Source organism: Rattus norvegicus, chromosome 14, assembly GCF_036323735.1.
Source record: "Rattus norvegicus strain BN/NHsdMcwi chromosome 14, GRCr8, whole genome shotgun sequence".
In the NCBI taxonomy this organism is placed as follows: Eukaryota; Metazoa; Chordata; class Mammalia; order Rodentia; family Muridae; genus Rattus; species Rattus norvegicus.
The window spans coordinates 25,149,128-25,161,491 of record NC_086032.1 but is presented as its reverse complement, the minus strand read 5'-3'; the positions used below and the strand labels follow the sequence as shown (position 1 = coordinate 25,161,491).

The window sequence follows — 12,364 nt, the reverse complement described above, 5'->3', positions numbered from 1 at the left end:
CTTGGTTTTTATGTTTATCTTTTTCGCTACTTTACATAATTATATTTGACCTAAATTGTAGCACATTAAAACCATTACATTTTTGAAATTTCAGGATAACATCTTATTCTGAGAAAATATGGATAAAACCTAATGGTTCGATTAGATGAACTGTTCTGTTGCTTGTATGTGCATTAGAAATATTTTCCTATTTTATGATGTCTAATAAACTCAGTTGTCAAAAGTTTGAGTTCTAATCCATAGACAACCATTTTCAACAAACTTCAAACAGAATGTGAAAAGCTATGGTTAGTCAAGAGCAAATACTAAGCGTTTATGCTCAAGTTTATTTTCTACCTCTACTTGAGAATATGTCTGTTTTCCATTAAATTTTCCTATAAATGGACATTGATGAAATGAGGAAATAGCTTGTTTTGCTATGATATCAGGGACCAACCTGGTCTAGTCTCAAAGAGTATTTTTTCTTCATAAAAACAGACTAAATGAAATACAACTATAGAACAGCAAACTAAGAGATAAATTAGTCTGTGAAAGTGTCATTGGATATAAATATTCAACACATCTCTCTAAGTAGTCATTAATTTTAGTATTTTTGGTTTCATAAATTAAATCGCTTTTGTTCCATGAGGAGAACATGTATTCTACAAACTTATAAAAGAGAGAAGGCTCTGGAGAAGACCACTGTATTAGTTAGAATCATCACCATATTATGTGCTTGCAGATTGAGCAATATACTGGGTGTTGAAGATTGGATATTTATTCCATATGTCACATGGAGCGATAGGATAAAACAATGATATATGACATAAATTAGTGTTGTTTACACTACATGCATCAAATTGGTTTTTCATTAGTACCCTTACACTCTTTGTATTTCTATGACCTATGCCATATCTTCTTTATGTAAACCATGATGTGCCTGTCTATCAAGCTTTCATATTGATTTTTCAAAAATAAATGAATTTGAGATTTATCAATGCATATTAATATATGCATTTTTAGTAGTCTGGGGTCTTCAGTTTCCTGCAGTGATAGTATTTGATTGCTATTTTGAGGGTCAAACAATATAAAACTGGGAACATTTCAATGACAAAAAAAGTGTCACAAGGTCTAGGGACTAATAAAGGATGTTTCTGAGACTCAAATAGAAAATGGAAAGTTATCAAAACAAAAGTATTCTAAACACCGATCCAGGTGGCCAGCCCAGAAGCCTGATGGTTCAATTACCTTATGAAATAGTGCTATGAAATATTAAGGCAATAAGACTATTTTAAGATCAAGCTCTTGCAAATAATTCAGTGCTATTTTAATATTTATATTAATAATATCTGCTTTACCTCTCTCATTCTAATTGCACTATTGGATCTCCATCATAAACTTGAACGGATTCTCACTCATGGCAGTCCTCCTGACTCAACTCTCAGTATGCTGGTAATTAGCCATGAGTCGCCAAAGCTTAGATTAATTCTTGCTTTTTTCATTACCTCTAGTTCGCAACAGAAATTTAGTTAACTTGCATTAATAACATCTGTGTGTTATTAAAATATTTTTATTAATTAATTATAATATCTAATCACTATTTTCTAAGCCTTTTGAGTGAATTGATATGCTGTACCTCTTGCTCAGATGAGCATAGCTATATTTACTTATAATATGAATGGAATTATGGCTGATTTCCTATGAACGTATGAGTTGAATTTCTTCCGATATATCTTATGCTTCTTTCGTGCCCACAAAGACATCTGGATGGTCATTAACATTGTAAAAATACCAACTGGAAGAAAAACAGAACAATCACATTATTATAATTCTGTAGATATAAAAAATGTTATTTTAAACAATAAAAATAATTGTAATAGAAAATATTGTCTAAATGTTTCATGTTTTCCTATTAAAGTCCTTTATATCTGTGACTTAGAATATTAGGTGTACAAAATTTATTTGAAGAATAAATAAAAAGAAGTTCTATAAAAGCTACTTATATATTACCTTCTCAGATATTTCTGAAATAAAACATGTCTTAATAAACTTCTACGTGCATATAACCATTTAAATACATTATATATGTAATAAATACTAAATTAATGATAAGTTATAACTGTTAATTGGAACAAAAAATAACATTGGCACTACGTATATTTCTTTAAGTGTATCACTCAGGTGAACAACATTCTTCCTCGTGTTAAAATATCCAGTGTTAAATATTATAAAATCAGCATTACCGAGGCAAATTTTAAAAGATGTGCACACAAGATGTTGCTTCTAATTACATACACAATCAACAAATAACTTCAATTCTGTTTCCTACTTTGATTAACTTTTGGTTATATAGGTAAAAATGATAAAAAAAATTCAGTGATTTAATGTTAAAATTACTCTCAAAATAAAAATGTATACATACTACACTCTTGAAAATACTTCAACATTAGTGAGAGTAATTTGTTTTCAGAAACTATTTTCCTACAGATGTAATAATTTTGATTAATTATCAATAAGTATTGAGATTACCTGGAAGTGTCTGGGTCATGATAGTGAAACTAATCCAGGTTCCGATCTGTTAATATAAAACCCCAAAGTTAACAGACATCCCTCGTTCATCTGGATAGTTCCTCACTTGTGGTCTTACAAATGAAATTCAAAAGCTCTAAACTTTAGAAACGTTATGTTACAAAACACCTGCACAAAATAACTTTTAAAAGTGAAAGCTATCAAGACCAAAAAAGGAAAAGATATTATTTTAAGATATTTGCTAAACTTAAAATTTGAATTAGGTAAAATATTATCATATCTGCCAATATATTGAGAAAAGATATATCTATTGATTGTACATAATGTATTCAAAGGTTAAAGTTGTGGGTTCATTATGTATAGAATGCAGTTCATTATTTAGTGTGCAAATACCATACCTCATAGGTGTAGTTAGGACAGGAAACCAGGAAAAACATCCATGTGAAGGGGTTATAAGTTGGACTCGGGAAACAAGCATTGCTCCCTTTTGGAAAGAAAAAAAGTCATTTATGTTGCAAATGCACTTATTCTGTATTACTTCATTTTGAGTACAATCATGTAACACATGAAATGTCATCTCTCCATAGCAATTTATTCTATAGATTTCTCAGCAAAACCCGTTTCAAATGTTATGACCTTTTGTTTCAGAGGGAATAGCTGTCATTTTCTACTATTTCTACATCTCTGTTGCTGCAGAATGATGAGATGCATAAGTATATTTAGCTGTTTAAGAAATTAATTGATAATTTTAATTGTTTTGTACAAAGCAACAGCTGCAACAGTTTTCTCTTCTTGGAGTATAAGATATGATTTTCTAATTCCATAGCTTTTTTCATTCTCTCAGTGTCAAAGTATACGTGCTTGGCATTGTAAAACCCTCAAAACTATTAAGAAAGTAAAAATCCAAAGGGAATTATATAATGAAGTCATTTGTGTCAGATGAATCTGATAGCATCGTGAGGATTATCCTGAATCCGTACAGTTAATATTCAGAAATGCCACACAAGTTATTGCAGCTAAGGATTCAGAAAAATTATTTACAACTTTCATTATATTTCTCATATTATCCCTTGATTTTTTTTCATTAAATTTCTCCTAGTAAAATTCTTCTCAGGGAGCATTTTGGAAAATAAATTTATAATGATTTCAACTTGAACTTTGGGCTGTGACACTTGTAAAAGAAAATATGAATTACAAAATCACCATATTATATCTGTAGCAAAGTTTAATCAGAAAACAAATCACCTAATCTCATTTAGTTCCAAGTGTAATGTCATTGTAAAATGTCAATATGCTGTGTTCAATAATATATAACTATGGTTGAAATACCAAGTGAAATATATATGAAGTAGCATGCAGATTCCTTTCTGAGTCATATTATGACAAGGATAAGTGTGCTGCTGATTCTCTTAGAAGATGTATGTAAACACGTTGTCTAATGGACATAGAGTAGTGAAAAGAAAGTTTATTTTGGAAGCTAATTCAGTGAGAAAGCATTACATTTTAGAGGGGATAGATGCACACGAGACAATCTGAGATAAGTTTCTGGGTAATGAATATTTATTTCATAATCATGGGACATTGATCAAGTGTTCAAAAGCCTACCTTTGAATGTGTTGTTTTACATGGTGACTGTGTCTTATAAACTATACATAATTATATTGATAATGATGTTTCAATATACACAGTTTTTGTTCATTATAATAATATGTATGTGCAGGTGCTATTAATTAGATACATTCTCCATTATTGCTTTCTCAAGTTACAATTATTTCTACTAAAGGAATATGGCAAGTTTCCTGTGTTTTTGGTGTTGATATGTGTTTCTGTGTGATGATGAATTTATTCTTTTGCCAATTTTTGACATAAGTTCTTTCCCTGAGCTCAGAGACAGCCAATTTGAAATTTTTCTGCGGCCAAAAAAAAAAAAAAAAAAAAACTACCAGGAATTCTGTTTCAGTCTCACCAAGACTGAGATAACAAACATGCATCAAACATTTATGATATTTAATGTGGGTGCTAGGAATCAAAACTCATTCCCCATGCTTATGTAGTAAGCACATTACAGACTTAGTCTTTCTTCAGTCCCTGAATGTTAAATATTTTCTAAGATGAAATGGTATGCTGTACAGATCGAGCTCAAGACTTCAAGGCTTCTATTAACCAGTATTGCTGCCAGAACATTCAGCTCTCAACAAGCCTATTTAGGCTTTCTTGACCAAAAAGAGAGACCTAGGGCAAGGTTCTGTCTAGATATTAGTGCTCTTAACATAAAGTTTTATCATTTTAAATTCAGAATGTATTGCAGCTCAACATTTTATGCTCATCCTATATTTGAAATGGTCAATGGAGAAATTTATTAAGATATCTATTAATCTCTAATTTCACTGTCACTTTTTCCTCCACATGTATGACATCACTTCCTGAAAAAGAATGTCTGAGTGTTCCTCTCCTCAAATCTGTATCCCAAGAAACCTACTCAGAATCCCCCCCCCAGGAATTTCTTAAGAAAAAGATATCGGAATAATCTTTTAGTGTTGAAGAATTTTTCTGGAGAGCCTTCAGTAAATATAATATTAGACTTAGATAATATAGAGTATACTATTGCTTATGCAAGGCAGCAGTATCAATGGGCAGATATTCACTAGTGAAATGGTGATATGTAATAATGATGAGTGGGGCTCTTTGGCAACCTCAATACAGAGACTAGAACTAAGTTGAATCATGTAAATGTAATTAACAGTTTAAATATAGTAAAAAATGCAGATGATAATTGAAAATTAAAAGTAAAATATGCAGGCTTCTAAGGGCTTATTGATAGCAAGTGTGGTATGCCTATTTCCTCTCAATTGAAATCATCTTTGTTACATAGAGAAAGCTACTCATAAGACTTTGAAAGTATTCACACTCCCAAATCATCTTGTCAAGATAGCAGAAAAAGGGAAGATTCTTCAATTTTTTCAGTGAGACTCAGGATTGTAGGTTTTGTGAGTTCATACATGCTGGAGTGGATTTTTCATTGATTCATCTGCATGACTCTCACATGGTCCTATAAGACCCCTCATTCACGTGCCTGCTCATTACTCCAATAAATTCATTGTTTTCCCAAGATAGACTTATATGGAATGGTATCTTTGGTCTGTCGTGGTACTGTATCTAGGATAAACAAATGTCTATGATGTCTTCTAAGAAATGTCACAGAGACTGTGCAAAGAATGCTGATCACCTATTATGAAAAGACTGATAATACTCAAACTCTGGCCAGCATTAACTATGAAGTTCAATAAAGCCCTAAGACCACACTACTCCAGGCAAGCAGGGATAACTAAGTTGACTCACTGTTTAAATATTTTCCAAATTCTAGATTTCCTCAATGCTTGAGACTACAGAAGTGGCCCACTCATCCTTAATAAACGTTAATATCTTCTTTTCTAAAATGCAATCTAAAGAAAATTATCATGGAAAAAGCAGATACAATGAAAATTATAAATGAGGACATGTAGTTGGGAGGGAGATGTGATGTTGGATCCCGGAACTGATTGGAAGCATGGAGTGAAATATGATATGAAAAAATTCATGGTCTACAATATAAAAATTTCAAAGCATAAAAAATAAATTTTTAACGAACATATTCATCTTCCCTCCTATCTTTTGTCACCAGAAAGGATTCTATCAATTTGAAATCTATCTGACATATTTCTAGGTTTGCAGTGTGGGTACGTGAACTAACAAAGACCTTTATTAATATAAAATAATTAACCTGTGTGACTGGGATGAGCCAACACTGTATTGATGAAATGATTTCCAGCTTCACACATCTGCAAAATATATTAAATATTTTCAATGAGCAAAAGGGAATTTTACAAAAACATTGCATATCTAATCTACCAATAATTATTTACAGTAAGATAGAAGTTCCAAAGATATTCTTCACTACGTGGATAACGAGGTTCCAATGTCGTTATTATTCTGTCAACACTATCTGTGTTTAACATGTTTCCTGGGTACCCTAAACTTATTGTTTATGTAGCTAAAGATTGACTTAATAACAATATATGGTCTGAGTTCATTAACACTCAAGAGCAAATCTTTTAATGCGAAGATCACACCTTGATACCCTCTAGGTTTCAGCTCAGTTTCTAAGTTAATTGCAATACGAAGCAGCAGCATATAGACTGTGGCATGGTAATTCTTCATTGTCATTAGCCTGTTTCCAGTGTTTGAAAGCACAGCGATTGAGGCAGAAGCAGGTAAATGATGAACAGTTTGGTTGGGTAAGTAGCAGATAATGTAGCTAAAAATGAAGAATGGGTAAAAACATACGTGAAGGGAAGAGCAGCATCAGAAACAAACCATTTGTTATACGTTGTCATTGTGGTGACAGTGTCATTAGGAGTTTAAATTGTCTTGGAAAATAAAATACATTTTACTCTCCATATGAAGTCAGTGTGGCTATTACGAGTAGTAAGTGGGAATTAATCATTATTTTGTAAGTTAATAAAATTCTTACTAGGCAAATTAATTATTTGAAGTTAATGTTATGTTCATTATCCAGCGGAATATTATTTACTTAATAACCTATTATTTTGTTCAGTTACTATATGGATGAATATGCAATGAGAACTGACAATCACTTCTGTGTAACAGAATTGCTGAAGTGGTCATGCTCAATTTTTTTGCTGTTCAGTCTTATGCCTTTCTCATTAAATATTGTTGTCAATCAAATAAGAGACTTGGGAGAAGAAAAAGAAAGAAAAGAGGAGGAGGAAGAGATGTAGAAGTAAAATTAGGAAGAGGAAGAGAAGGAGGAGGAGGAGGAAGAGGAGGAGGATGAGGAGGAGGAGGAAGAGGAGGAGGAAGCGGAGGAGGAGCTCCAGTCAATAAATTTCAAAGGAAGACTTTTCACTTTTGTTTCTGGAATCTACCTCATTATCATAGTTTTACAATATGTCAATTGCTTCTAAATCCATAGAATTATTGCAAATTATTTTGTGAGCTTTGAACACCAGGGCACATTGAGTTTAGAGGAGTCAGAAGGTGGGGAACAGGCACTGGCATGAATGAAACTTGTGAGACTTGTTTCCCTCAGGAATTCTTTCTACACTTCTTTGGTATTATGTGGCTTAAATATTTAAATATTCATGTTCTCATAGTAGTTACTGATTTTAGTTTAAGTCACGACCATTTGAAGGGCCTGTTAAACAGTAATTTCTTTTAATTAAATCAAATATAATAAAAATTCTATATTAAATTTACTTTGCAGTTTTCCAACTTCAGATTATTTTAAAATTGCTTTATTTACACAGATCAGCTAAACTTAATTTTAACCACTGGTTTCTTGGTTATAGCCATATGGCTATACAATTGTTAGTTATATAAGTTGTTTCAGGTGATTTGAGATGGGATTAAAACAACAAATGACCTACTCTTGAATTTCAACTCAGTCCTTTATTAAAAAAATTGGTGCAAAATTATATGTATTGATTCTCATCATAGCCATGCTGAAAATGAAAGCACGGGCTTATTCTTCATTTTTGCTACATCAGTACATACAAAGTTTCCAAAAGCTGTTCTCTGGTTTTTCTAACTTATCACAGCAAGCCCCAGCTCTCTGCCTTTATTACAAGCTGTGATGTGTGATTCTATGCATCCTCCTGCCTAATCAAGTCCACCTTTTTCTGCTTGAGGCCCCTCCAAGCTCTTACAAGACAAACACCAGTAGTTACAGACAGCTGTCTTTTCCAAGAATACTTGCATTTTATCATAACAAGGAGAGAAAATTCAACTGAATAGATAACAAATGTTGATACTAGAGACAGAAAAGAAAACTCGAGTAAACAACCATTTGAACACTTAGCATACCTGCATGAAATTCCATTTCTTTCTGGTTTGTTAATAACTAAAGATGCTAAGAAAGGCAAGAGAACACCCATTGTCAGTAAAATGGTACCTATTCAAAAGATGGGCAAACCATGATTGCCTTTTCAAAATGAAAGCAAATGGAGTTGAAATGGAATTCAAAAATGTATTATTTATGCAAAGCAATCTGTTTTAGAATTTTTATTCTTTCCTTTTTGGTAGCTTTTGAAGCAGGTTGGTTTGGGAGAATGAAGTATGGACATATATACATGAAAACATTAATACGCAGTGTATTAAATTTAGAGCAGATAGAAAATACATATGAACTTCGAAGGAAAAGTAATTCTAAAATCTATATTGTTACCTGAATCTTATTTTTCCCGTTGTGTGATTCTTCTACATATTTTTTTATTAACTTGAGTATTTCTTATATACATTTCGAGTGTTATTCCCTTTCCCGGTATCCGGGCAAACATCCCCCTCCCCCTCCCCTTCCTTATGGGTGTTCCCCTCCCAACCCTCCCCCCATTGCCGCCCTCCCCCCATAGACTAGTTCACTGGGGGTTCAGTCTTAGCAGGACCCAGGGCTTCCCCTTCCACTGGTGCTCTTACTAGGATATTCATTGCTACCTATGGGGTCAGAGTCCAGGGTCAGTCCATGTATAGTCTTTAGGTAGTGGCTTAGTCCCTGGAAGCTCTGGTTGCTTGGCATTGTTGTACTTTTGGGGTCCGGAGCCCCTTCAAGCTCTTCCAGTTCTTTCTCTGATTCCTTCAATAGGGGACCTATTCTCAGTTCAGTGGTTTGATGCTGGCATTCGCCTCTGTATTTGCTGTATTCTGGCTGTGTTCTTCTACATATTTAAGAGGTCAACATGATATTTAAAGTTTGAAAAAGCACACAATAAAATACTTCTTAGACTGTAGCATTCATTTAGTAAGATCTCAATAAATATTTTATCAGTAGTCTCTGTCTTGACATTTAAATATATTTTATGACAATTTTGTGTAACTTGTGATAATTTTTCCTTAAGTATTATGTAACAAAATTGCAGTAGAAATGTGTGAAATGAAGCAGGAGGATTAATTATAGTTAATAGTTAATCAAAGGTCTATTCCTTCCTGAGGATGAAAGAAATCAAGCAAGTTGAGAAACAATTTTAATAGCATTCAATATGGTTTGAAATTTGTCTCAACAGGTAAAGCCTATTGTACATATCAATATCAATAAAAGCAAATATAACTTTTAAATGAATCTTAGCTTTCTTATATTCAATAGTATGTACAACAATAAAGAAAAATATAAAGTTTCACAACATAGCTTTTGTTCGAAAACGTGCAATTGAAGTATACATTTTCATTGAAATATACATTAATATATAAGTAACAATACATCTAATTATTTTCCTTTTCATCATTTTCATAATAACTTAGTACACTATGTACTGTTAGTTTAATTAAAGATAATTGACAAAACGAGTTAATGATTTTTTTACAAGTAAAATACACATACAGAATTCATATCATAATAAAAAACTTTTATACATGTTTGTTCATTTTATGAATGAATAAACCTTCTTTGAATTATCCAGTTATGTTTGCAATAATTTCAGATCTTCTGAATTTATATTTTATATCCATAATTGATCAGATCATTAAGTATTATGTTGTGTAATATTATCCATGACCTAAACTGAGTAAGAAATAATTACAAAATTTAAATCTGTCTGGCAAACATGTCTTATTATTTTTATTATATTTATTTATGTACATTCATTATTAAACCTATATATACATTTACACATTAAATAATATATTATATAATATGTACACAAATTAATAATGAACATTATTTTAAAATATTTATCACATATTAATAATATTATTGTAAGAATATCCTGAGCCAGCATTTCTCTCCACTTATTACCATGGTTTATATATTAAAGTGATTGAAAATTGACTTCTATTTACTAGTTTTGCTTTGTTGTTGACTAAAATTATATTATTTTCAACTATAAGGAAAAATATACAGTCATAAAATATAAATAAAATAAAAAATATAGAAATATAAAATATATAAAATTCTCTAATATCATCTCTATGTTCCTCTCCAGTACATTATAAATGAACTATATTTACTCTTACAAGCATTGAGTTAACGCACATTAGCTTGCTGGCCTTCACCAATTTTCCCAGCATTATCTCTAATATAGAATTGATAAATGTATATAAAAACAGGAATAGCTCAGCTGACAAGGAGAAAAACAAATTAGTTGCATGTTTCAAGTTTTTTAGAAGTTTGCTTATGTCTAATTATATATCAAGTACAATATGCTTTTAATATACATTTTGAAAAGCTATATTTATCTGTAAAATTTTATTTTTGCACTTGCCTTTCATATTTAACAGAAAAATTAATAAACTATAGCAAACTGGAGAAAATGCAATACATCAACATCACTGCATTAAGGAAATCATGTAAATAACAAAATACAGAAAATGAGATCATAAACTTGTTACAAACAGCAGAGGACTGAAGTATGACAAAGGATAAATTCAGAGCAACAACCAGAGGTGAACACTAGTACAAAACAGAGCCCAAAGTCAGCATGAGCTGAAACAGGTGGTTTTGCTTTTTTTTTTTTTTTTTTTTTTTTTTTTTGTGAACCTATTATTTCCAGGCCCAAACTTTTCTGAATACTTCATAGTTGAAAATTAGTTATAAAGACATTATAAAAAATGAAGCTATGAGCCTATTTTGTATGAACAATGTATAAGTATGAAGATTAAATATTTTAATGTCCTTAACATCATTTTGAAATTCTAAAATAAAAAATATGTCAAATTTACTGAATAAATATAGATAATAGTGTCCCACTATGTGCACATTTGTCCACTTATAAAATAACAGTGAACACATAGTAGGCACACTTAACAACCATGAAGTTAAGATAAACAGATAGATACTTTGTCTCTTGGAGTGATTTATTATAAGGGAAAAAATTTCATGTACTCAGGTCAAGTCTCATGAAATTCAATGATTAGCATGTGTACTTATATTAAATAGTGGGGAAGAAAATATATGGTGAGAACAATTTTAGAAAGAACCAGTTTTAGTACCACTAAATAAGTCAAACATATACTGACTTTTTCTACATACTGAATCAATAAAATGATAATGAATATTTTTGGATATTTATCTATTAAATTTGTGAAAATGTTTGTTATTAGAAGTTTGTGAATTCATAAAAGTGTGAATGATAAGAAGGATCATGGATCCTAATTTTTAACTGTTTACTATATTTCAAATAATTCTGGTTCTCTATTCTAAGAGACAGGTAAATTTTATTAAGAATAGTTAAATAATCAGTAAATTATATAAACTTATTTACACATTTTTCCATTTTATAAGTATATGTGCAAAATATATACAATATAAGATAGATGTTTATTTTTTAAGTTATTTATTTTTATTTTATGTGTAATAGTGTTTTGTCTGTTTCATGTCTGTGTCAGGGTGGCAGATCTTGGAGTTACCGACATTTGCGAGCTGCTACGCAGTTACTGGGTTTTGAAACCAGGTACTTTGAAAGAATATTCAGTGCTCCTAACTGCTGAGCCATCTTTCCAGTCCTGAAATAAATATTTTTTTTGCATAGCTAAATACATTTTCTTCATACATACTGTCCTCTATCTTAGGTATTTGTATTTTTATTCATGCTAAATTTAGAACATCAATTAGATTTACTGTAGAATACATACCAAAAAATTGATAGCAGACACTATTATTTGCCTGTTTCCAAATGCTGCAAAGAAGAAAACGGTAATGAGATGATGCAAGATAATATTCCTCTCAGGATCACAGTCCTAAAGAAAGACATAACGCGGCATATTTACAAGGTCCAAACATTCACTAACCAAAACAATTGCCATAGAAATTTGAATATTTAATATACGTTTGAATTTCAAAATGTTCAAATTAATTTTTGTTTAGTTATGT

The 12,364-nt window shown here is 31.1% G+C and overlaps 1 protein-coding gene across 1 annotated transcript in view; it reads right to left on the bottom strand.

The window, feature by feature from the left end:
• Positions 1 to 1,534: 1,534 nt before the first annotated feature.
• The window catches only part of Tecrl (trans-2,3-enoyl-CoA reductase-like), a 73,028-nt gene continuing 62,198 nt past the window's right edge, over positions 1,535 to 12,364 (bottom strand). The window contains 5 exon segments of the mRNA NM_001108860.1: positions 1,535 to 1,774; positions 2,509 to 2,554; positions 2,907 to 2,992; positions 6,269 to 6,326; positions 12,127 to 12,170. Coding sequence (NP_001102330.1) covers positions 1,647 to 1,774; positions 2,509 to 2,554; positions 2,907 to 2,992; positions 6,269 to 6,326; positions 12,127 to 12,170 — 362 coding nt within the window. The 3' untranslated portion in view covers positions 1,535 to 1,646.